Raw genomic sequence first — 24,612 nt, 5'->3', positions numbered from 1 at the left:
CGGTGGAAGTTTTAGTCAACTATCTGATCTCAAAACACACATGAGAACTCACACAGGAGAAAAGCCTTTTTCTTGTAAAGAATGTGATACAAGTTTTAATCAAATATCTAATCTCAAACAACACATGATAATTCACACAGGAGAAAACCCTTTTACTTGTAAAGAATGTGACAAAAGTTTCAGTCAAATATCTCATCTCATAAGACACATGAGAACTCACACAGGAGAAAAGCCTTTTTCTTGTATAGAATGTAAAAAAAGTTTTAGTCGAATATCTAATCTTCAAACACACATGAGAACTCACATAGGAGAAAAGCCTTTTTCTTGTGAAGAATGTGACAAAAGTTTTAAACGTATATCTCATCTCAAAACACATATGATAATTCACAAGAGAAAAACATTTTAAAACAGTTTAATAAAGGATTCATTAAAAACTTTAAGCGCTAGAAAACTCGGAGCAGAGAACTTGTGCAGTAAAAACATGGGGTTTACATGAGCAGAGGAAGAGATTTGGAAAAAGTACAAATTTTCTTCCATAAAGACAGAAACTAGTATTTTATTTGAAATTATGATTTTTAGATTTGAAATATTTCAAGCCTTGTTTTTATGTTGCCATATACGTATGGAATATGCCGCTAATGTACCTTCTTTGAAAGCTCAAACTACTAAACATTCAGTCCCATTCACTCCTACACACACCCATTCACACACTGATGGCAGCGGTGCTGTCTCACACTGGCACTAACCTATAACTCCCAGGATCAATGTGGGGTTCAGTTTTGTCCAAAGACACTTTGACACATAGACGGGCAAAGTGGTAATTTAACCCGTGATTTTCTGATCAGAGGTCAACCACTCTACCTCTGCAGCACATCCAATCATTTTGGTTTTCATATTTCAGATAATTTAAATATTTTAATTTTTTAAAATATTTTAATTAATTTCTAGTTTTTTCATGTGTGTGTTACCATGACAGCACAGGAAAGATTTTGTAAACGTCTTTAATTCTGATACTTTTTATGTAATCAGTGAACATTTGATTATTTATTTAAACAAAAAGTAGTAACTGCATTTTACATTTTTTAGACCAATTTTAGTGAGGAAAAGATTTTCCTAAAAATGTGTGAAGGAAGAGGCTGATAAAGAGCCAGACTGGTGTTTGTGTCTGGTGTTCTTGTTATTCATGTTTTCGAGTAGACATTAGAACTGTTCCTCTGTTTTTTATTGTGGTTCTCATTGTTCTGTTTCAATCTTATCTATGAGGAATAAAGTGGACGTGAACATCAGTCAGAAGTGTGGAGTCTTTCTCACAGTGTGGGTTTCTGCTGTTTGTTGATTGTTATTCATTTTTAGTGCCACATCTGCCACTTTAAATACGAAGGACTGCGTTCACTATAAAACACATTTTTTCAATAATCCATCCATCCATCTCCTTCCGCTTATCCGGGACCGGATGCGGGGGCAGAGTCTAAGTAGAGATTCCCAGACTTCCCTAACCCTGACCACTTCCTCCAGCTCCTGGTTTTGTTTGCACTTGTTTTTGAGTTTCAGGTACAAAATAACAGCAAGTGTTGCACATGGAACAATGGCTCAGAAATCCCTTCATAGTAGGTTGTTAATGTGATCAGCAAAAGGATTTTCACATGTTATATACTTTATCTGCACAAATAAGTAGTAAAAAATGTGTTCAAAATTCTTAATGACTGATGAAAATACTGTAGAAGTGATTCAATTTATGGAAATAAAGAGTGGCGTGTAGATAAATGCGTGTTTTCTACCACGTTAAATCATTGTTATAGATTACATAGATGTTGCACAGCTGAAGCACCAGGTTTCCAACACGGATGAGGTGCAGGAAAAACTTCATGATGAAAAGGAGAAAATTTTGAAGGTAAAAAAACGAGGTTTCAGAACTAAAACAGCAGCAGAAGGACATCCAGAGGAAGGACAAGGAAGTGAAAGAGGTGAAAGATTAATTTACCAGAATCTCTGCAGAAAAGTCCCAACGTGAAGATGAAAAGAAGCAGCTTCAGGATGAAGTTTCCGAACTGAAACAGTAGCATAATGAAGTCTGTGAACTGGCTGTTCAATTCAACCATGTACTGAGTAAACTGGGACCTCTTCGGGAAGAAACAAAGGAGCTCAGAGATGAAAAAACCAGACTGACAGATTTGCTGAAACCGTCAGACACTGCAGACTGAATACCATGAGATCACGATCTCTGGGTTGCTCGGGTCGCGTGCCGGGGCTGGCTTGCAGAGATGGGGCGCCGGTCGGGTCGTGGGCGGCTCATGGGTTCTGGGGGCCCTGGCTTCGTCCTTGGCCCTTGTCTCGGTGTCCTGCGCCTGGTGGCCCCCATGGCTGCCGCCTGGTCTGTCCCTGTCTGCTTCATCCCTCCTCCTAACCTACAGTGTATTGATGGGCAGATATTTTCCGCTCATCTTTGTGGTAGATTTTCACCTTTGATGTAATATTTGTCTTTCCAGCAGATCTGGTATAAATGTTACAGCTTAAAATAATAACTTAATAACTCATTGCTTGTATCCCCCACTTTTTCACCTTTCTTCCTTTTACTCTCTTCCACCCCCCACACATTCTTTCCCCCTTCCTCCCCACACACACTTCTTTCTCTATCAGCTTTTCCCATCAGGGGTCGCCACAGCGAATCATCCTTTTCCACCTCACTCTATCATGGACATCTTCTACCCTAACATTAGCCAACTTCATGTCCTCTGTTAAGACATCCATATATCTCCTCTTTGGCCGTCCTCTTGCCCTCCTGCCAGGCAGCTCCATCTCCAACATCCTTCTACCAATATATCCACTATCCCTCCTCTGAACATGTCCAAACCATCTCAGTCTGGCTTCTCTGACTTTGTCGCTAACACAGGCAACATGAGCCGTCCCTCTGATGTACTCGTTCCTTATCCTGTCTAACCTGGTCACTCCTAAGGAGAACCTCAACATCTTCATCTCTGCTACCTCCATCTCAGCCTCTTGTCTCTGTCTCACTGCTACCGTCTCTAACCCATAGAGCAGAGCTGGTCTCACCACTGTCTTGTACACCTTTCCTTTGAGTCTTGCTGGCACTTTTCTGTCACACAACACTCCTGACACTTTCCTCCAACCGCTCCAACCTGCCTGCACTCGCCTCTTCACCTCTTTTCCACAATCCCCATCACACTGAACTGTTGACCCCAAGTACTTAAACTCCTGCACCTTCTTCACCTCACCCCCCTGTAACCTAACGCTTCTACCTTGATCCCTCTCGTTCAGACACATGTATTCTGTCTTACTACGACTGACCTTCATGCCTCTTCTTTCCAGAGCAAACCTCCACCTCTCTAGCTGTTCCTCCACCTGCTCTCTACTCTCACTGCAAATTACAATGTCATCCGCAAACATCATTGTCCAGGGAGATTCCTGTCTTACCTCGTCTGTCAGCCTGTCTATCAGCATAGCAAACAAAAAGGGACTTAAAGCTGATCCTTGGTGTAGTCCTCCCCACACACACTAGATGTAACAAATAAATAAAAAAATAATACAACAAAAAGGGGTTTATACAAATCTACACTCTGGCTTCTAAAGTTCTATAACCTCTTTTTGTGATAGTAAAACCTGTCCAACGCAAAAGGCTTTCAGCTGTAATATGTTTGCTCAGCTGTTGGACAGAACAAGTGAGAGAGAAAAAAAATTGTGAATTGAAAAAACAAAAACATTGTTGCAATTATCTCTTCTAGTTGTACAAAAATAACACCGGCAATAAAAAAATGTGAACTGATTTATTAATTTTTTAAAATCTTGCCAAACATGAAAAAAGGGCAACACACCATTTAGTGTGTTTGTGTGGGTTTTCTCTGAGGACTTCAGTCCCCCCCACCCAACCAGAAAAAAGTTCCTGTAAAAAAAATGGATAAGCTGATCATTTATTTTTATTTAAATTCAGTTCATTCAGAAAATGAAGTAACATTAAAAAGTAGACACAGAAAGAATTGCAACACACTAAATGGATCCCCTCCGTGAACTGCCAGCTTAACGTGGTGGAGGGGTTTGAGCACTTGAGTGATCCTAGAAGCTGATCTGTCCGGGGCTAAAGCCGATGGCATGGTGTCCCACGCAGACCGGCTCTAGGTGACGAGTCAGACTAAGAGCGGTTCAGAATCCCTAAAGTGAGTCAGAAAGAACAAGGTCCAGTTACAACACAAAGCTTGCAGTCGGGTCACCTCTCTGAGAGGGAAGGAGCCTGAGCTTGTGTGAGATGTTAGAAGGTAGCAGCTAGATATATTTGGGCTCACTTCCACACAGATCCGGCCCTGAAATTCACTGTACATAGAGGACTGTGACCTCACCCACAGAAAGGGCCTTACCCCCCGCTACAGGGAAATGAAGCCAATTCTGTTGCAATTTTTCCGCCAAACGGGTCCCCGTTGGAGCCAGACAACCGGGATTGGTCGAGTTGGTCTGAGTCACGTTTCTAGGGCAACTACTGTGGCCAATCAGAAGTAAGCTTGCTGAAAATCCAAACGGATGAAATGAAGACATGCTGCTGACTCTAAACAAAAATGATAACAACAAAAGCTAACCAAATTAAAATAATTCATTAAATAAACATTTCTGGCAAAAATTGTTCTGACAGAATGCATTGTGGTCTATATTCGCCGATCTAGTGAACATCGATGCACACTGGTTCTTTGCAGAGTCTTCTGGGAAGTTTCTAGGGCACTGGATTTTGGAATGCACTACAAAATGGTGAACGCACTATATAGTGAGCAGGGAAAGAATTCAGACACAAGTTCCAAAATCAAGTACCATAGAAATTTCCCAGAAGTCTCTGCGAAACAGAAGTGTGCATCGCTGCTCAGTAAATCAGTGAAAAACTCATTTAACTTTGTGAAACCGATGACGTTGTATCCACCATAAAAAAATGTAGTGAGCATAGAGTCCGAATTGCTTTTCAAATTCACAGCTATAGTGCCCTAAGAGAAAGGCTGAATATTTAGTGCCGCACTATCTAGTTTGTCAGTATTTAGGGGTTCGGGGGGGAATTCAGACACAGTCCCACTTTCTCTGTGGAGTTAGCCGTGATCGGCTAAACGCTTTCCTTTTATATGCTCAACATGCACATCCATCTTTGCAAAAGTTTGGATGTCGTTTTATAAGATGAAGATGAACTTTATTAATCCCTGTAGGGAAATTAAGTTGTAGTAGCAGAAAAGAATGAAGAAGAAAAAAAGGTTATCCTTCACCAGCAGTTATTGAGAACTCAGCATGACTCAAACATAAACATTTATCTTAAATCATAAATGTTCATTTCTTCTTTCAGAATCTACACAATACAACATTTCCAACATTCTTGCATGCATACTATCCACAAATGTTGATGTCATGTTTTTCATGAATGCATTAGTAGATTTCCAAATCCCACTTTGTATTTGTATTAATCTTTTTGTGGAGTTTAATCCAAATAATTGTTTTGCATAAATCCCCCAAAATGTCACTAATGCATTTGAAGTATGGTAGAACTGATGTTGACTAAAGAATGTCCATGCATATAGAACTCTCTTTTTCTGTAGTTGTCTAGATTACACTTATAATATATTCAATATGTGGACGGAGTCGTACAGGGATGTAAGTGAACCCAGACATGGAGACGTGATTAGCTTTTTGTTGAGCTCTTAAAAATAAATCAATCTGATGGCTAAACATCCTCTGTGTCTTCCATGCATTGTAATGAGATAAACAGGCAGAAATGTGAAGGTATCTGCTGTAAATCCAAGTATTGCTCACATCTGTGTTTATGAATGTCTTATCATGTCAATTGTTTAGTGGAAACACTTTCTTCAAAAAGCCAAGGGAGCTTTTGTGAGATCTCCATCAATGTGGCTTGAAAACGGTGAACAAACTTCACATGACTTCTTTAATCTGGAGAGACACCATTCTAAAGGTAGTAGCATTCACAGAATTAATATAGATGGAACTATTTCAGAAGACCATAAAGTCATTTCTAACTATTGTTGTGATTTTTACCAGAAACTTTATAGTTTAAATTTAGTCAAGTTTCAACAGATGCCTTCACAGATTCGTTAACAGTCAAGACCATCACTGAAAGTGAAAAGGAGCAATGTGAGAGCATGATTACACTGGAGGAAGTACAAAAGGCCATAGAACAACTTAACTCTATCAGATTAGAGATCAGCAGCTTCTTTGGAGGCAGAGGCAGCTGTGTGGGAAGTCTCTGCAGGTCCAGAATCTTCTGATGGATCAGCAGCTGCTGCAGGTTCCTCTGGGTGGAAACACATTTCTGCCAAACAGAACATCTGTTTGTCTTTGTTTGGATGGAAAACGGAGGAAAAAAACTTTTTTGGAGAGAAATCTGCTTTGTTTCTTGTTGCTATGAGGCTGTTGAACAAATGTGGTCACTTTCACAGCTTCACTTCAAATGACTTCTAATAGACAGAAATTATACATTTTCAGTTTATTAAAATAAGTTTGTGAAACATTTTTGATGTTTTTTCTGTAATTTTAGGTCTGATGTCTTCATAGATGATGGCTAAAATAACAAAAACCAAACCAAATCAGTCAGGTCTGTAGTTTGAACTTGGATAAGAAATGAGAAGGGCGACACCTTCTGGCTGTATTCAGAACTGCATCTTCTGCTCAGAAAAGTTTTGAAAAACCTCAATTGTGTCTGTAAAATGTCTGCAGCTTTTTTGTCTGAAGACATGAATAAAGTCTGGATTTGATCCTTAATGAATCTTCATATTTCTTTGTCCTTCAGTCTTTCTTTGTCTTGTTGCTGTTTTCTGATCCTCCTGGTCAGGCTGGAAACAGCCTGGAGATGTTGTTCATCCATCACAGGGTTTGGTCCAAAGCTCCAGTGCAGCCTCTCACCTCCTCCACCTTCCTCTTTGAGGCAGCAGAAGCTCCTCCTCTTCTTCAGCTGGATGATGCTGTCCTCCACCTGCAGCTGGACCTGGATGTTCTCTCAGACCATGTGGCCTCATGGATCAGAAGGTTGAGGGTTCAAGTCCCTTCATGGTTGAAGTCAGACAGAAGAAGAGTTTGGTTTGAATCTTTTCTTGTCTTTCTGTTCTCATTGAGTCTCTTCTAGTTCCAGGTCTGGTTCAAATAGTGCAGAGGTGGGCACTGAGGGCCGCATTCCTGCATGTTTTCCAGCATACCCTGCTCTGGCATGTTCTAATTGGCTGGACACACCTGAACCAGGTAATCAGCCATGAGTAGGGCAAGATTATTGGCTGGACACACCTGAACCAAGTAATCAGTCATGAGTAGGGCAAGACTATCTGGAAATCATGCAGACACACCGGCCCTCGAGGCCTGGAATTGCCCACCCCTGAAATAGTGGAATCATCCAAAAGGATGAAAACAGTCCTCCAAGCAGACGTCAGATTGAAAAGCTCATCAAAGAACACATCCAACTAGCCAATCAGCAAAGCACTGACAAGCTGGACTTGTGCTCTCCTTCAGTGAAGAACCTCCTCCTGCTGCTCCTCCATCTTTAGCTCTGACTTTGGAAGTCTTAGCTCCTCCTCCTCACCATCACTGTGACTGTTGACGTCTTCCAACTCCTCCAGAAAGCTGTTTTCTGATGAAGCTCTAACATCTCCTCCCTGTTGCTGCTTTCAGTCCAAACTCACTCTGTTCATGTCAATTCACTCCAGAGAAAATCCTTTTTCTGGGAAGAATTTGCTCCAAGTTTTCCTCCAACTAAGAATCTGCAAACCCAGATGAGAACTCCCAGCAGGAAAAGAATTCATCTGCAGGAAACTAGAAAAAGGCCTTTTTGTGGGAGGAAACCATTCCAGATCTTTACAAACACCAGAAATCCCAACTTTTCCTCCACTTAGCCTGAGTTTGGGTTCCAGGAAGCGGTGTGTGTTCAAGCTCCGCCCCAGCAACATCTCATGAAGATGCTAAACTAGCTCTCTGGAAACTTGAACTTGTTGAATGGGAAACTTCCTGAAATCTTCTTCATCTGTTGACTTGTTCTTTCTTCATCTGAATGAGCTCAGTCCTCTCCCAAATCCAACTCCATCTATCTTCAGTGCTTTGGACTGAGTTGGAGCAGAACTAGAGCTTTCTCCAGATGTCCTAGTACTTTTAGATCAGTGTCTTCCAATATTTGGAGCCCAGGTTCACTTCTTTCCCTGACAAAAATCCTAAAAGGCTAAATCCTAAAAACTCGAGTTAGAAAAGAATTGTTTCCCCAAAATGTCCAGTTTGAATAGTCTCCAGTTTGTTGTGTTTGGTTGCTAGGTAACAGGGTCTTTAATGTCTATGATGTCATGGTGGCTTTCAGAGTTGAACTCCTGAATATTACGGTAAACATTTGGATTGAACAAAAATGGGATTGAAGCTCATGCTAAATCCTGATCTCAATGCTGAAAAAACCTCCTCCTAGATTCTGGTTGTTTGGAGAAGTCCTCCTCTTCCAAGAATTCCTGAAAAAAGCCCTCATTTCTCCTGACCATCTTCAAAGCCACTTTCTGCTTTAGTTTAGTCCAAACTTGCTTTATGCTGACAACATTTACAGCTTGAATCCATCTGAAGAATCCAAGGAAACAAAGCAATCTAAGTCTGCATTCATGCCACTTCAGAACCAACAAAGCATGTTTCCAGGACGCTGACTTACCAATAGAACTTGGGATTTCCTTTGCAGAATCCTTCTCCGTGTGTTTTCCTTTGTTTTTCTCCCCAAAACCTAAAGCAGAGATTTTTGCTGAGCTGCAGAACAAACGTCTGACTGCTTTAACCGCCGTTGATGGTTTGTTGTGTTTCCCTCTATAGCTGCTATGGTCTTGGTATGGTTGCTAGGTAACGCTGTCTTTGATGATGATGACGTCAGAGTGGCCTCTAGAATGGACTTTTTTCTTGTTTACCAGGAGCTGTAACCTTTAGGGCACTAGGACCCAGAAAGAGGTCCAGGCAGGGAAGGTCAATGAGTTATATCACTAGAGGAGACATCCCGTGATTTTTCATTGGAGGAGAGCACCGCCATTTTGGTGAGGTCAAGTCACTGCTCTAGTGCATGCATGTGAACACGTTTTTTGCAAAATGCCAGTTCATTGTGCGGGTTTCAACTACCAAAATCGGAGAAATAAATCCACGAAGGAGGAAGGCATAACATTTTACAGGTAAATACAAAGTCAAAGTCGGCTTTATTGTCAAATGTACTGCATCCATAAAGACATACAGCACAGATGAAATTGCTTTCCTCTCACCCCACAGTGCAAGCATCATATAAAAAATAAATAAATAAACGACTTAAAAATAGATAAAAAGATACTAGATACTATAAGTAGTATCTGCAAATACTATAAGTCTTTCCTTTTAATGGTTTTCATGTTATCATCAAAGTGATCGTGTCAGATGAAATCTTTCCTGTTTGAAGGAGTTTCCTTCATGTCACAATAGGATGACAGATCTCCCATCAGGCCTTGCAGCTCCTGACTTTGTGATGAGTTCCTGCAGAAACTCTTGGAAATCTCATGTTGATTCTCTCCCAGTTGACATCCATGGAGATTTCCACTGCTGTTGTTCAACTGGAGAGTTTGTCACAGACGCTCAAACTCATGAAGAGTTCAGCTGGAAGTTGAGAAGGAGGCTTTGAAACCAGCAGCAGTTTGAGTCCATTCTGATGTTCCATTCAGGTTTCTGCTACAACAAGCCTTTATTTTGAAAGAGCCAGTGGGGCAGAAACAAAAGAAGGAGGAGATTACCAACCCCCCCTGGAATGTTGCCCCCTGTGCAGTGGACTAGTGGGGGCAGGGACGGCTGAACCAATCACAGAAGACTGTTACAGCTTTCCCTCCAAAGTCAACCAATCAGATGTTGTTGTTTGGATTCTTTGTCTTAAGTTTCACATGTGGAAGCTTCCAGAGTCTTTTCTGTTTGGACTGCAGGCTGAGCAGAACTGACTCCTGCAGGATCACAGGAACTTTCAGGAAAATCTCCAAACAGGAGAAAAGTTTCTGTTTGGACCTTTTTTTCTGTGATTGTGAGACTAGCAGATGATCGATCGGAGCTGCAGTGAAGAGGACGGTGGTGTTTGTGGGAGTTGGAGCTGAAGATCGGAGCAGGAACCATGTCTTCCCTTCAGTCTCTGAGAGAGTTGATCAGCGAGCGACTAGCTGCTGCTGCTGAAGAAATCTGCAGACTCTGTGAAGGAACCATCGTCCAGTATGAGCAGGAGCTCTGTCGTCAGCGCAGACTGCTGGATGTCATCTGGAAACCACAGCTGCAGCTCCACCACATAGGTATGTGACCTTCATCAAAGAAACAGAGAAGACCTTTGAGCTTCATGCTTTTCTATTGGGGACCTGCTTGTCTTAACTGTCACTGTGTTCAGACCACCAACCCCCCCCTGCTTTATTGAGGATGTTTGTCCGTTTTTATCATCACTTCAGATCAGGTATTACAGGATTTCAATCATTTCAGTTGTTGGTTCCGATCATGGGGGCCATTCCTACACGCCCCTGCAGGTGTCACTGTCATTGCCCACGTGGGCATTGAAGTTCCCCAGGAGGACAATAGAGTCCCCTGTCTGGGCACTTTCCAGTACCCCTTCGACAAACACCTAGAAGAAGGCCAGGTACTCCAATCTGCTGTTCGGCCCGTAAGCCGAAAGCACAGTCAGAGACCTGTCCCCCACCCGAAAGGTGGAGGGACATGACCCTCCTGTCCACCACCGGGGTGTCTTTAACGGCTGTGGTGTCTGGAGAGAGTTCCCAAGCGGCGAGAGGGACTGCTGCTGCTGGAGAGCCTACAGCGGCTATATACTCCTTGAGTTGTGTGTGAGCTGAAATACACAACTGTTATTACAGAAAAACCCACAATTGATTGATTTTACATATCCCAAAGGTGGTTGATTTTATTTATGTATGTGCATCCAAAAATGAAAATCAATGGAAATTCACGTTGGCCACTTGCAATTAATGCAGCCAAGATGCACATTGCCCCCCCAACCGCAGGCGGAGGGACATGACCCTCTCATCCACCGGGGTAAACTCCAACACTTGGCAGCTGAGATGAGGGCTCACGAGTGAGCCCACACAAGCCCGACGCCTCTCACCATGAGCAACTCCCGAGTGGTAAGATGGTTGTCGGAAATTTGTTTGGTTTGTGTTTCTACAAAATTCTCCAGCCTTATGAGGAATACTTTTTCGTGTCTTTTTGAGAATTGGCAGAGTAAAGACACTGGTCTGTAATTTGTTAGTTGGTGTTTGTCCCTGATTTGTGTAGGGATTACTTTGACTATTTTCATTTTTTGTGGAAATGATCCTGTTTGAAAACATAAATTGCAAATGTAGGTCAGCGGGTCGACAATGGAATCAATGACCTTTTTATCACCATCATATTAATTCCATTACTGTCTGTAGATGTTTTTTTTTTTTAATTTGACGCTTTTTAGGACTTCTTTTGCTTCTTCAGGTCTCAAAAAGAAGGACTTAGGATTTCTATTTATGCAGTGTTTGTTAAATTGTTGCAAGTTTTCTTCAATAGTTTGTTGATTAGCATATAAGCTTCTGCTGTTGAAATGTATGATTGAGAGTTCGTGATTAGGATTTGTGTTTTTATTGTATTCTTGCTCTGTGTAAAAACTGCAGTGGTTCTTCACAAAGTCAAAGAAATTGATATCTGGGTCAATGTCTACGTCCATGGATGTGTATTTCTTTTATTTTTGTTAGAGAGGACTATACTGTTGTTGTTTTGAAGTCTCATTGCAAAAACTGACAGCTATTAAAAAGGAAAGTGACCATGTAGACCTAATGAGTTCAATGCAATGTGGTTCAGAAAGTCTGTGCACCAAAGTTTCATGCTGGTGCAACTATGATAAAAGGTTAGGTGCACCATTGCAAAAATTTAGTCTAGTATCCTGGCCTACAGGACACAACCACCACTGAGCGTCTGACTCCCCCCATAAAAGATGGGGTGGGGAACAGAAGACCAATGACCACCACCTTATTACTGAAAACGATGTGTGTGTAGTGTGTCAGTGTGTGTTTATTAAAAGGTATAGCGGGTAACTTTTTTGAAGACTTATGAGTTTCTTTGATGAGGTGTTTGACCCACTGAAGACTGAAAGACTGACATCACCTCTAGCTGTCTTAACTGTTATATATTTATAGTCCAGGGCTTCTGAAAAAAAGGGATTTAGATTGTTCTTGACAATAAACAAAGACCTTTAAAGGTATAACAGGTCTCCTATTTTGTCTTTTTGTCCCTGCAGTCCTCCCTCAGCATTATGTAAATGAAGAGGATCTTTGGAACCAGCAGAGGAATTTAAGAGTGGAACAGGAGGAACCAGAACCTCCACAGTTTAAAGATGAACATGGAGAACCAGAACCTCCACAGTTTAAAGAGGAACCAGAAGAACTTTTCATCAGTCATGATGATCAGCTTGATCTGAAGCAGGAGACTGATACCTTGATGGAGATTCCTATTTATGAGGAAGATGAAAACAGTGAAGCAGATCTAAACAATCAGCAGAACTTAAATGTAACTGATAGTCAGGATGAAGAAGGAAACCAACATGAAGAATCAACATCAACTACAGATGAAGAGACAGACCCACAGAACAGAGATCAGAGGAAGAGTTTTATTCATTTATCTCACCTCAAAACACACATGAGAACTCACACAGGAGAGAAGGTGAAAGACTTTATACGCTTTCAGGAGAGGCCGCTGAACCTGCACGCCACCAAGCAGCTGTCCACCATCACCAAGACTACCTCCATCTCCTCCTTGGAGCTACCTCCAGCACCACATCAGCTAACTGTGCCGCCCCCCCAAGACTACCCCGTCATTACATATGCACCTATACCAAGCACTGCTGGAATAGAAACGCTTAAAAAAAGAAAAACCCCTCTGCCATCTTCCACCCATTTCCCAAAACCACCAAGCAGAACTTTGAGCAAACCTGGCATCTGTAGCCAAACGCAACCTGCAGCTGCCTCCTCATCCACCCAGGGCGTCTTCTTCATTCCCATACGACCTGCCCCTGACAACACCAGCACCCCCTACAGCATCAGTACCGCCTCCAGGCTCAGCACACCCTCCTGGGCAAAAGCTACCATCTATAAAAGGAAGCTCCAAGAACAAAGCTCAGGAGGGGACAGTAAACTGTCAAGAGTACAAAAGCTGCCCGTTTGTAGCCTCTGTGGCCAAGCTCTCCAGGGACACAAAAAATACAAAAAGAAAACCTTTTGCACAGTGACCAAAATGTCTACGTCAAAGGGTCTTGAAAACAGACTTTTTGAAAGTTTCGAACATTTCAGCTCTGTTGTCAATAACATGCGTTGACAAATATGTTTGTGTTATGATAAAGAAGAATTTGTGTTTAGCATCCATTCATTTTCTTCAGACATCAGGTCACAGGGGCAGCAGTCTGAGCAAAGACCACTTCAGGGGGAATCCCAAGACACTTTCAGACCACCTCTGCAGTGTTTTCTGAGTCTTCCCTCATCCCACGCAATCTTGATCTGTTCTTCTGTTTTGTTAGCACTAAACAGACGGATCATATCATTAAAAAGGGAGACTGAAAATGAAAAAAAGGACATAACACAACAAAAACTGAGACTTACCTGAATGTTTATTTGAAAGGATCTCAAATAGGTTTTAAAGTGAAGACAAGAATTTCATTACATCTACTGAAAGACAATGAAAGTTGGCTTAGTCTTCCAAATACCTACTGTATAACTCAATAAAAAGACCTCATGTGTTCAAGAGTTGAGTATTTATAAGCATCTCTGAAGTTCACTTTACAGGTCAGGTCATCTGGTACAGCTTCCAGATTAGTTCTGTGGTCACATGACAAGAATTGTATCAGTAAAGGTTCATTCAAATTAAATTCAAGACATGACAAGAATTAACTTGCAAATGAGCCATCTTCAAATGACAACTGTCTCAAGAATTTACTGTAAGGTTTTGAACAACTACTTAAGATAAATATGAGGATTTTACTCAGCGATTTGATCACATCCACACTGAAATGTCTCCTGTGTCCATCATGTAATAGTTGAGAAGCCAACTCGGTTGTGTGTAACAGGGATGTCTTTAAAGGCTGTGGTGTCAGGACAGAGTTCCCAAGCGGCGATAGAGAAAACCGCTGCTGGAGAGCCAACAGGGACTATGCACTCCTTGAGTTGTGTGTGAACTGAGCTGAAATACACAAAATTTACAACAAATAAAGAAATTCTTAGAGCACGATTGTACATATGCTAAAGGCAGTTAATTTCATTTAACGTCCAAAAAAGAAAACCGATGGAAATTCACGTTGGCCACACATAATGCATGCAGCCAAGATGCACAGTGCTCCATTACCCGCACGTATTTCAAGTGCGTATAAGGATAAAAGTCGGACACACATACTTGTGAGTTCAAGCAAAAAGTACCGTTTTTGAGCCTTAATTTGATTAATTCCCTAATAATGCACATGGAAACTTGTAAAATTCATAGAAGAAGACAGCAATCATGGTGTCCGTTCATGAATCTGGTAGCTGGCAAATTTGCAAATGGAAACTTGTAAAATGCGAAGAAGACGTGCTCAACGTGGTTAGCATTCCGCAGCATTCCAGCATTCCGTGAAGTTGAGTGTTCCCCAGGCTGCTGCCAGGTGTACTTGGCAAAGTTTGGATCCAGATGCCATGTTAGACAAGGAAAACAAAGACGTTCATGGATCTATTGTCTGCAGGTTGTCAAAGTCAGGATCTGCAAGGCCTGATGGGAGATCCGTGATACTATTTTGACATGAATGAAACTCCTTCAAACAGGAAAGATTTCATCTGACACGATCACTTTGATGATAACATGAAGATGGATCCCAGTGATTCAGCAGAAAAACATCCCATAATACAGTTCTAGATGGTTCTAGAGTTGTGAGGGCTTTTTTCAGGAATTCTTGGAAGAGGAGGACTTCTCCAAACAACCAGAATCTAGGAGGAGGTTTTTTCAGCATTGAGATCAGGATTTAGCATGAGCTTCAATCCCATTTTTGTTCAATCCAAATGTTTACCGTCATATTCAGGAGTTCAACTCTGAAAGCCACCATGACATCATAGACATTAAAGACCCTGTTACCTAGCAACCAAACACAACAAACTGTAGACTATTCAAACTGGACATTTTGGGGCAACAATTCTTTTCTAACTCAAGTTTTTATGAAAAATCCAAATGATGGAAACAGATTGTGTAAAGGAAATGAGGATATATTGGTGAGTCACAGTCCTGGAAACATGAGTTGTGCTCTGATGAAGACGCCTGATCCAAATGTGGATTTTTGAAATGTTCTTCATGAGATTCAAACTGATTGAAGCTTTGAATTAAAGGTGTCAACACATTTCTGCATTGGATTCATTCTGTTTCAGTGTCTAAGGTTGGTTTTGTGGCAGAAACCAAGTTTTTGTTGAACAGTAGCGTTTGAAAAAGCAGAAAGTGGCTTTGAAGATGGTCAGGAGAACTTCTTTGAAGAGGAGGACTTCTCCAAACAACCACAACCTTAGAGGAAGTTTTCTGAGCATTCATAGAATGCTTTTCCAATGACTCATCATTTTCCACAAGAAGCTAATGAGTTTTTCCAAATGCATGCTGGATATTCTTAGTTCTAGCTTGGAAAGCACTTTGTGGGATTTCCCTGGAAAACCTGCTTTATCAATCATTTTGGTCTCTTTTTCTTCTTCTAAGTTCCAGCTTGGTGAGTGTGCAGGTAGCCATGGCAACCACTGTCCAGGTCAAAGGGAGGACCACGGCCATCCAGTCTCCAGGCTTTTGGATTGATTTGGATTTGATAAACATTTGTTTCCCACATTTTAATAGTAGAATTCAACACGGGACATATAGTGGATTGTAAGAATAGGAACAAAAACAGCAACAACAAAATAATCCTCCTCCCCTTAAAACATGCATTTGACTCTGAACAAGTCTAAAACAAATCCAAGCAAAGACCAGCGCTGGGGCTCCTGCTAGTTTCTTTTAGAAGAGCCTGCCTCTTCAAAACATAGAATGTTCAACAACTAGAGCTAAAAATGTCTGTTGGTAGATTTCTGGATGTTGGCCGTATCCCAGCGAGCAAGGCCAAGTCAGCCCCATATGGTTTCAAAGTGGACAGAAAATGTTTTTAGGAGTTTCTAGAATGTTCAACAACTAGAGCTAAATGAAACTAGTGCATGAAATGACAAAGAACTTCCTGTTTGAAAGGAATATCATGATGGCTTCCACCTGTCTCTTTGCTTTTCCTTTCTTTTTTGGGTTTCTCCTCTTTGGGAGGTTCCACAAAACTGCACTTTAACCCAGAAGGAAACAACAACCGCTCCACAATCCCTGAATCCCCTACAGCCTTTATCCAAACATTTACATTGACCATTATCACACATTTGATTGCATTTTCTCAGAAAAACAAGCACAACTTCCCGTTTGTTTGTGTGTGAAATGATTCCAAAAAGCCATGTGTCATCCTGGAGGGACTGGTTTCTCATCAATGCAGACCACCAAGTTTCTCTGGTTTCTGACTATTTGGTGGCTGGTAGGCCTTTTGGGATTTTTGTCAGGGAAAGAAGTGAACCTGGGCTCCAAATATTGGAAGACACTGATGTAAAAGTACTAGGACATCTGGAGAAAGCTCTAGTTCTGCTCCAACTCAGTCCAAAGCACTGAAGATAGATGGAGTTGGATTTGGGAGAGGACTGAGCTCATTCAGATGAAGAAAGAACAAGTCAACAGATGAAGAAGATTTCAGGAAGTTTCCCATTCAACAAGTTCAAGTTTCCAGAGAGCTAGTTTAGCATCCGTGTTCTGGACCAAACCACTGTCCCTCTGAAGGTCCAGACACAGAGAGGCCCAGAGTGACCCCCATTTCTCCTTTTTGCTCTCTCCAGTGGCTGACTCCGCCCCTTAGGACGTCCCCCTGTGTGGATCAGTGGTCAGTGGGTTGGAACCTGCTGCAAATGCAGGCTCTGGTTCTAACTGCTGGATCAGAAGTGGAATGTGAGCTGTAGTGGTGTGTCTGCAGCTGGATGTGGAACACATGAGGGAGGGGTCAAAGGTCAATCTTTCTTCCAAACAAATGTTGTCAGTCTATTCTCCAACAATGCTCCAACATCTTCAAAGGTTTTTGGTCCCAAATCCAGAGTGTAGCTGGTAGGACGTGATCATTTCAGCCTCAGATTTGGGAACCTTCATCTCTCTGCCACCGTGACACCGAGTGATGAGTTCATGCTCCAAAGCGGCCCGATCGCTGGCTTTAGGGACTATTCCAAAAGCTTTCAATGATGGCGGGGAATGAACATTAGGAACAGATGACGGCTTGAAATGTCTGCTGTTGGTTTCTGATCCAGACAGAAATTCAATCAAATGTCTGTGAATCCATGATCTCCTTAGAATCTTTGACTCTAGATTCAGATCCATCTGGTTCAAAGGATGAAACTGCAGCTAAAAGTCTTTCAAAAGTCCAAATCCTCAAAGATGAAACAGAAAGTTCCTAGAAAGTCAAATGAAAAACATGACCCAACTCCCAATGTCAAAGTGCCTAGGATAGTACAAGGGTTACATTTGGAATAGCGTGAAGGGTTGTGCTTAGGAACCACGACTGGATCAAACTCATTGCACCCTTAAGTGACGTGTGCATTTACTGTAAATATTACTACAAATACCTCTATTTGTCATAGCCATAATAATGTTTAGTAGATGGATTCCACTCATTTCATCATTAATTTTCCTTTATTTTCTAATCAATGTATGACTTAATATTTGAAGTGAGTTTGACATACTTGTAGTTGTTAGAATTGTATTATTCCATGATTTTAAGGCTTTAAATCAATCAATCAAAACAATGACTACAGCATCACTAACTGTGTTTGTGTTGATGTTTCTAGTATAAACACTCTGCTGTTGTGTCTTTTGAGGGTCAACAGAAAATGAGAAAACCTGTCTGACTGGATCTGAGGACAAATCATTATTGTAATGCAAAGTTGAAGTTTCTGTTCAACACGTGAGTTCATGTCAGAGTGACACACCATAAAGAAAAGTTAAAGTATGAACATGTATGTAAGGTTTTCCAGTGTGTATAGTTCATTTGTTTCTTCTGTGTTAGTTTCTTTCTACGGGGCACAAGATATCCTTTAGACAACTACTAGTCTATTGTAGATGTAGATCTACTGGATGTGTCAGAAAACTCTACTTTCTTATTCTACTACAGGTCTACCATTATTGTTCTGAAGGACATCAGCATTGAAGTCTACATCTACCTGTTGTCCACTTATCTTTGGGTAGTTTTAGATTTCTATCTGCTATCTGAATTGTTATTTTAGGACAGGAATCTGCATCCATAAACTATAAAATAGATGTTTGAGTTAGTTTCTCACTAAAAATCTAGTGAGAGCCACGCTTTACTGAAATGATGTAAAACTATTTAATGATTAGAAGTAATAAGCTAGCAATTTACTTTATTGATCAGCAATGTGTAGCAATGATTTCTGTATTAATGTGATGATGTGTTTGTGACAGCTGGAAGGACGGAAACCCAAGTACAGAGAGGAATCAGGCTGAGACTCAGGAATGCGCTTTGGAGCGATTTTATACTAACAAAAAGCGCCACAAGGTGGGATCATGAAGACACAAAAACTCCTCATGAAAGGGAAAACTGCCAAAGGAAAAAAGGGAAAAACTAAGCTATGACAAAAAGTCCAAAGGACAAACAGACCCAAGTGTTAGCAGAGCATGAAAACCACAGATCTAACAGGAACACACCGACACTGAGGTCTGAGTAACATCAACTTAAATAGACAGGATTGCAAAGTGCAGCCAGCTGTGCACTCCTCCACCAAGAGGACCAGACAGGGAAGGGAGGGGCCATCCAGGAGGAGCGACAGCTGACCTGCAAAACACAGAGGCAGTCAGGAAACAGAACCAGACGAACACCACACTGTCAGTGTTCTGAAGATGATCAATAGGTGTCAAGTGTTTATACTTTTTTGTGTACTTTTCCCACACTTGAAAAGGGCTGAGTGTCCAACGTTGAAGATCGATTTACTCAGACTGCCACTTGAGATCAATTTCTAAACTTTAATTTATTTCCATTTGATCTGGCACCAATCAATAGGTAAAAACCTTAAACACACACAATAACAGTAATAAATATTACAAAAATTCAACATACACATTAACAACAAACATTTATGCAATTTAAAGTGCCTCAGTTAATTAGCAACATTACTCATTTACTTTAATAACATTCTTATTTAAGTTCATGTATTAATTCCAAATTTATTCAAGAATTGCTTTAAAATCTCATTATTTAGCAAAAATTCACATTCATAAAGAAGTTCCCAGTGTAAATTTACAAAGCACATCGACGAAATAAACATCTAATCCTTAATGCTGAAAATTCCCACTGGTACCTGAAGTACACACAAACATTTGCGGAGCGCACACTCTGGTCCCACAACACACCAAACAAACAAGGAAACAAGGGATCGTGCAATTTTAGCGCTTGGATAAAGTCTTTTCTTACCGGCTGCCTCTTCAACAAATTAATATGGACCACTCAATTGCACACAGGTACGAAACAAGCTTTATGCACGGACTGACAAGGCTTGTGTCTCGCCGGTGCTTTTCCTGAATGAAGTGCGTGCGTCGCCATTAAATAAATGACGCAGCACGCTCAGCTGTTCAATCCATATCACGTGATCAGTCAGATGCTTTGCGCAACACCTCCCACTCGAGCTTTATGCGCATGCGCCATAAAGGTCGCATAAGTCAAAGTTCATGTCAGAGAGTCTGTTCTTCGGCTGGAAGAAGGACCACAAGGCGGCGAACATCCCGATGAAGCACCACACCATTAAACGTCTTGCTCTCCCTTAGAGACTGAATACTTGGGGTAGCAGACTTTTGCGTTGAATGTGGCACGCTGGATCCTGGAGCGACGAGAACATCAACGTCCCTCACGATGCCCTTGTGATCTGGTACTGCAGCCACGACTCTTCCAAGACGAAACTGACCTCGCAGAGTGTTCTGATCACACAACCGCACGACATCTCCAACAGCAACATTCCGCTGTAGCGTGTGCCACTTGCTTCTGATGAACAGATTCGGTCCAGCAAGTTGAGACCATGCTCTCCAGAAGTTGTTAACTTGCATCTCGATTTCCTGTAGACGTTTGAAAGAATAATTTTCAAAACTGAAGGTCTTGACATCTCCACTATGATACACTCGTCCCATAAGCAGTGTATTTGGTGACACATAGTGGATGCAATCTTCTTGACTTTGAGCCCTTGCGTCGATTGGTCGCTCGTTTGCTAAATTAGCAGCAAGTTGTAGTACAGTCAGAAATTGGCTGAAGGTTAGATTGAGTGTTTTATTTAGACTTTGAAGAGCTCTCTTTACGATTCGAACTGCAGCCTCAGCAGCTCCATTTCGATGTGGGGAATCAGCAGGAAGCACTTTCCAAGTCCAGGTTGTTCCATTCCTGATGGCATATTCCTCCAGATCAGTTTTGTTCTGTGCCTGCAGGAACTTGTATAAATCTTCAAGTATGGGTTTTGCCCCAATAAAGTTGGTCCCAGGATCTGACCAAACCTCCTGGGGGTGTCCTCTCAGAGCAGTGAACCGTTGATATGCCATTAGAAAGCTCTCTGTAGACATACTGTTAACAAGTTCAACATGCAATGCTCTGCTTGCCATACAGCTGAATACAACTCCCCAGACTTTCATGGTCACTCTTCTCTTCACATCATCTTTCACCAAGTAAGGACCGAACATATCCACTGCAATGAACTGGAAGGGCGCAGCAGGCTTCGTTCTTTCGACTGGCAAGTCACCCATCACTTGTTGACACACCTTTGCTTTTGCCTTGCGACAAGTAATACACTGGTTAACAGTATTTTGTGCCAGTCTTCTCCCCTGTATAACCCAAGCTGTCTTCCTCATCCTTAGCAATGTTCCAGCAACGCCTTCATGACCCTCATCATGACTTTGTCTTGCCAATAAAACTCCAAGCCAGCAGTTGGGAGGGATTAGTGGTACCCCAATTTGATTGTTCTTGAAGTGCTGAATTCTGCCTCCACACAACAACAGTCCGCTTGCTTCATCCTTGTACACAACAAGTCTCTCAATTGCAGTATTTGGAAAGACAAAGCCTCTTTGAGCTTCTGCACAGAGATCTCGAAATGCGTCTTCTCGTTCGTGCAGTGTGGGTACCCCAGAGGACTTGACTGCCTCCCACTTTGGTCTTTCAACATCTTTGACTTGAATGGCTTTAAGGAACCTTTTAGCAGCTCTCCAAATGATGGTGATGGTTCGAAGCAACTTCTGCAGGTTACTGAAACGCTTGATATCAACCAGCTGATTGATAACAGTACCAGCAGGTGGTCTGTGCATCTCTTGGTCTTCAGTGGACTGGGATTTTGCACTGGCTCTAGTTGTTACCGCTACAAATACTTTCTTTTGAAGCTTCATGATGTTTTCTCGTGCGGTATCAGCAAGTTCTCTCGCAGACTTGACTGGCCAACTGCTTTCTGGCAGATAAAGAAACTTGGGGCCACTTTGCCACTCAGAGCCTTGACTTAATTCATCTGGCCTGGCTCCTCTTGAGATTATATCAGCAATGTTTACTGATCCAGGGATCCACAACCAGTCCTGAATATTTGTAGTGCTTTGGATTTCTCCAATTCTGTTGGCAAAAAATGTCTGGTATCCATAGCAGCACCTAGTACGGTTTGGCTATCTATCAGATGGAACCACTTCTTCACTTGAATTGTGCAATTCTTCTCAAAATACTTTTTGAGCCTTGCAGCATAGACTGCACCACAGACTTCAGCCTTGACAGCATCTCCCTTATGGTCCAATGGTGTTAATTTAGCTTTTGACTCAACCATCCGAATGACTGTATCCTGCTGACAACTCCACCTCAGGTACAGCACTGCTCCATAGGAGTGCTCACTACCATCAGAGGACGTGATGCCATAAGGTGGATTTGTTGCGTTTGGTGGTGTCAGTGCTCTGGGAAACCTTAATTTGTTGACCTCAGCATAGTCTTCTAGCAGGCATATGGCATCTTCCCTCAGATTGTCAGACAATGCAGTGTCCCACGTACTCTCCACTCGACTGCATTTGCCTTTTACTTCCTGAAATGCTCTCCCGACGAGGATTGCACCTTTTTGCTTAACAGGTGTAACAAAGCCCAGAGGATCATAGAGTCCGGAGACTTGACTTAAAAGTTCTCTTCGAATGAGTGGGTTTGGTGCCTGTTGCCTCACTTCCTCTTTTGATAGATCTTTTCCCAACCTCATCTTTTTCCATCTTTTCGAAAAGTTTACAGACACCATGAGGTGGAATTCATCAGGGACTGGAGTATATCCCATGCCGAGTGCCTTATTGTCCTCCTCAGACAGTTGGTTTGGGAGTACAAGGACTGTGGAATCCACTTCTTTGCTATGGTCTTCGGGATGCTCCCTCCCACTTTGACCTGAGCAGATCCAAGGTTTGAGTTTGAACCCACCTGCTCTCAGAATCTTCTCCACATTAGTCATTATTTGTTGAAGCTGAGCCCAGTCGTTATGCGAGGTGAGTATGTCATCAACATATGTGTCCTCTTCAAGCACTCTACGTTCAGCCTTGAGATGAGAAAACTCTGGTAGACTCGCTGTCTCTCTCATAGCGACTTGAGCGATACAGCCAGCAGGTTTATCACCAATATTCACTCTTGTGATGGCGTATTGGCTGATTTCATCTTCCTCTGTGTCTCTCCACAAAAAGCGATGCAGGTGCATTTCTTTGTCTTCAAGCCACACAGAGTTATACATTTTCTTTATGTCCCCGAGCGCAGCATAGACTCCTTCCCGGAACCGTATGAGGACAGCTCGAATGTTGTTCAGGACGTCAGGACCTTTAAGAAGGATGTTGTTTAAACTCTGGCCTTTAAACACCTGGCTGCTGTTCCAGACGAGACGCACAGGGGTTGTGACTGAATGGGGATTAGGAGCGACTAGATGGCTGATGTACCATACAGGTCCATTCCAACTACTCAACATTTCTTCTGACAATTCAACAGCAGCTTTCCTATTGACCATTTCATGAACTTGGTTCTTATAGGCTTCTTTCCACTTCGGTTCTTTAGCAAGTTGCCGCTCTGTCCTCAAGAAGGTCGCTTCCACCGCCTGCTTATTATTTGGCAGAACCGCAGGGTCAGATGTCCATGGATATTTTGCATGCCAGTGAGGTTCGTTGCAGTGATGATCTCCAGTAATGTATGTGAGACCACTTTTGATTTGTTCAAGCTCTCTCTCTTCAGAAAGACTCATTTCTTTGCCCCCCGGTTGACACTTCCCACACCAACAGCCTCCACATTTTGGATCGCACGCGGCGCCAATGCTATCCCATTTCCACCACTTCAGGAAATCACAGCTGGTACTTGTGGTGGTTGCTAGCGTGGCTTCGGCATCCAAACTTTTGTGAATGACTTCTTTGTATTTTCTAGCAGCTGATCGCATAGAGCGGGCAAAATGAGTTTTTGACAGGTGAGTGATTACATCAACTCTTTCAGAGAGATCTGGATGAGAGCCTGCCACAGTTTTCCCCAGGGGACCGTCCCATAGCACAAGATCTCCAACTGAGCGGATCTTTTGAGGCACAAGCCTGCCCTCCTTGTGACTGATGAGAAGCTTTATTTTGGTGGGTCTTCTCAGTTCCTTAAGGGAGATATCTGGGAAGATTTTCTGCAGTTTACTGGGTGAGACATGGTGGAGAATCTCAGCAATACTGTCCAGACCATAACAGATCAGCTGATGAGATCTCAATGTACCTTTTGGGGTGCCAACCCGAATCTTCAAAAGGTAACGCTTCGTCTCTACAGTCACCTGCATGCCACCAACTCCATGGACGAAAAGTGTGACATCCTCGCTTTGCAAGTTTAGCTCATCAGCTGCCTCATGGGTTATATAGTTGGTATCTGATGCCAGATCTATTAGCGTTCCTAGCCGCTGTCCCGCATTGGCAGTGACCTCAAGGATCATCATGATGACAGGAAACTCCTGTAGGTGAGCCCCTTCCAGCAACTGCCTGCTTGCAGCTGAGTTGAGTGTCTTTGCTGCTGTGTTGCAAAACACATTTCGGCATTGCTGTGCCAGTTCTGGGGTTAGTCTTGTTAAGAACTCTTCCTGGTCTTCCGTACACTTTTTATCAACTTGAGACGAAAGGCTTGGCTTTGATTTCCCCTTGAACGGGCCTTTATTTACAGGACTTGGACACAAGAGATAATGATGTTCCATCCGTCCTCTGCAGCACTCATTCTTACAGAGAAAAGTTGCTTTGCATTCACCTTCTTCGTGAACTTCAAGACAGTCTTTGCAACTTCCAGTTTTTTGAACTGCTTCTTTCTTTTCTTCCAAGCTGAGAACTCTGAATTTCTTGCATCTGTACAATCTCCGCTTATGCCCACTCTCTCCACAAACAGCGCAAGCTCCTTGTGGGCTTGTAGTTTTGGTGGCTTTAGTTCTGGCATGCTTTAGCTGTACTTTTACATCTTTCCTTTGAGGTTCTTCATCTCTCAACTGTTCCAACTCTTCATAGATTCCCTCCTGACTCTTCAAAAATGAAAGCAGC

At 42.2% G+C, this 24,612-nt stretch overlaps 2 protein-coding genes across 4 annotated transcripts in view; one reads left to right on the top strand and one right to left on the bottom strand.

Annotated features, from left to right (window-relative positions):
* Positions 1-24,612, bottom strand: part of LOC144981346 (uncharacterized) — a 676,107-nt gene that overhangs the window by 358,401 nt on the left and 293,094 nt on the right. The gene's annotated exons all lie outside the window — the stretch shown is intronic.
* On the top strand, positions 9,883-17,173 carry LOC144987830 (uncharacterized). Its single transcript, XM_078937322.1, has 2 exons — positions 9,883-10,277; positions 12,251-17,173. The coding sequence occupies exons 1-2, from the start codon at positions 10,106-10,108 to the stop codon at positions 13,321-13,323; spliced, it is 1,245 nt and encodes a 414-aa protein (XP_078793448.1). The 5' UTR covers positions 9,883-10,105; the 3' UTR covers positions 13,324-17,173.

Source organism: Oryzias latipes, chromosome 2 (assembly GCF_053564925.1).
Source record: "Oryzias latipes strain Hd-rR chromosome 2, Olatipes_Hd-rR_3.1".
NCBI lineage: Eukaryota > Metazoa > Chordata > Actinopteri > Beloniformes > Adrianichthyidae > Oryzias > Oryzias latipes.
This window is presented reverse-complemented; position numbering and strand designations above follow the sequence as displayed.

Bases quoted from the DNA above. Each gene is read 5' to 3' on its own strand.
- LOC144987830 (XM_078937322.1), top strand. From the start codon at position 10,106: ATGTCTTCCCTTCAGTCTCTGAGAGAGTTGATCAGCGAGCGACTAGCT. The intron at 10,278-12,250 runs GTATGTGACCTT...TTGTCCCTGCAG, and splicing joins GCTGCAGCTCCACCACATAG to TCCTCCCTCAGCATTATGTA.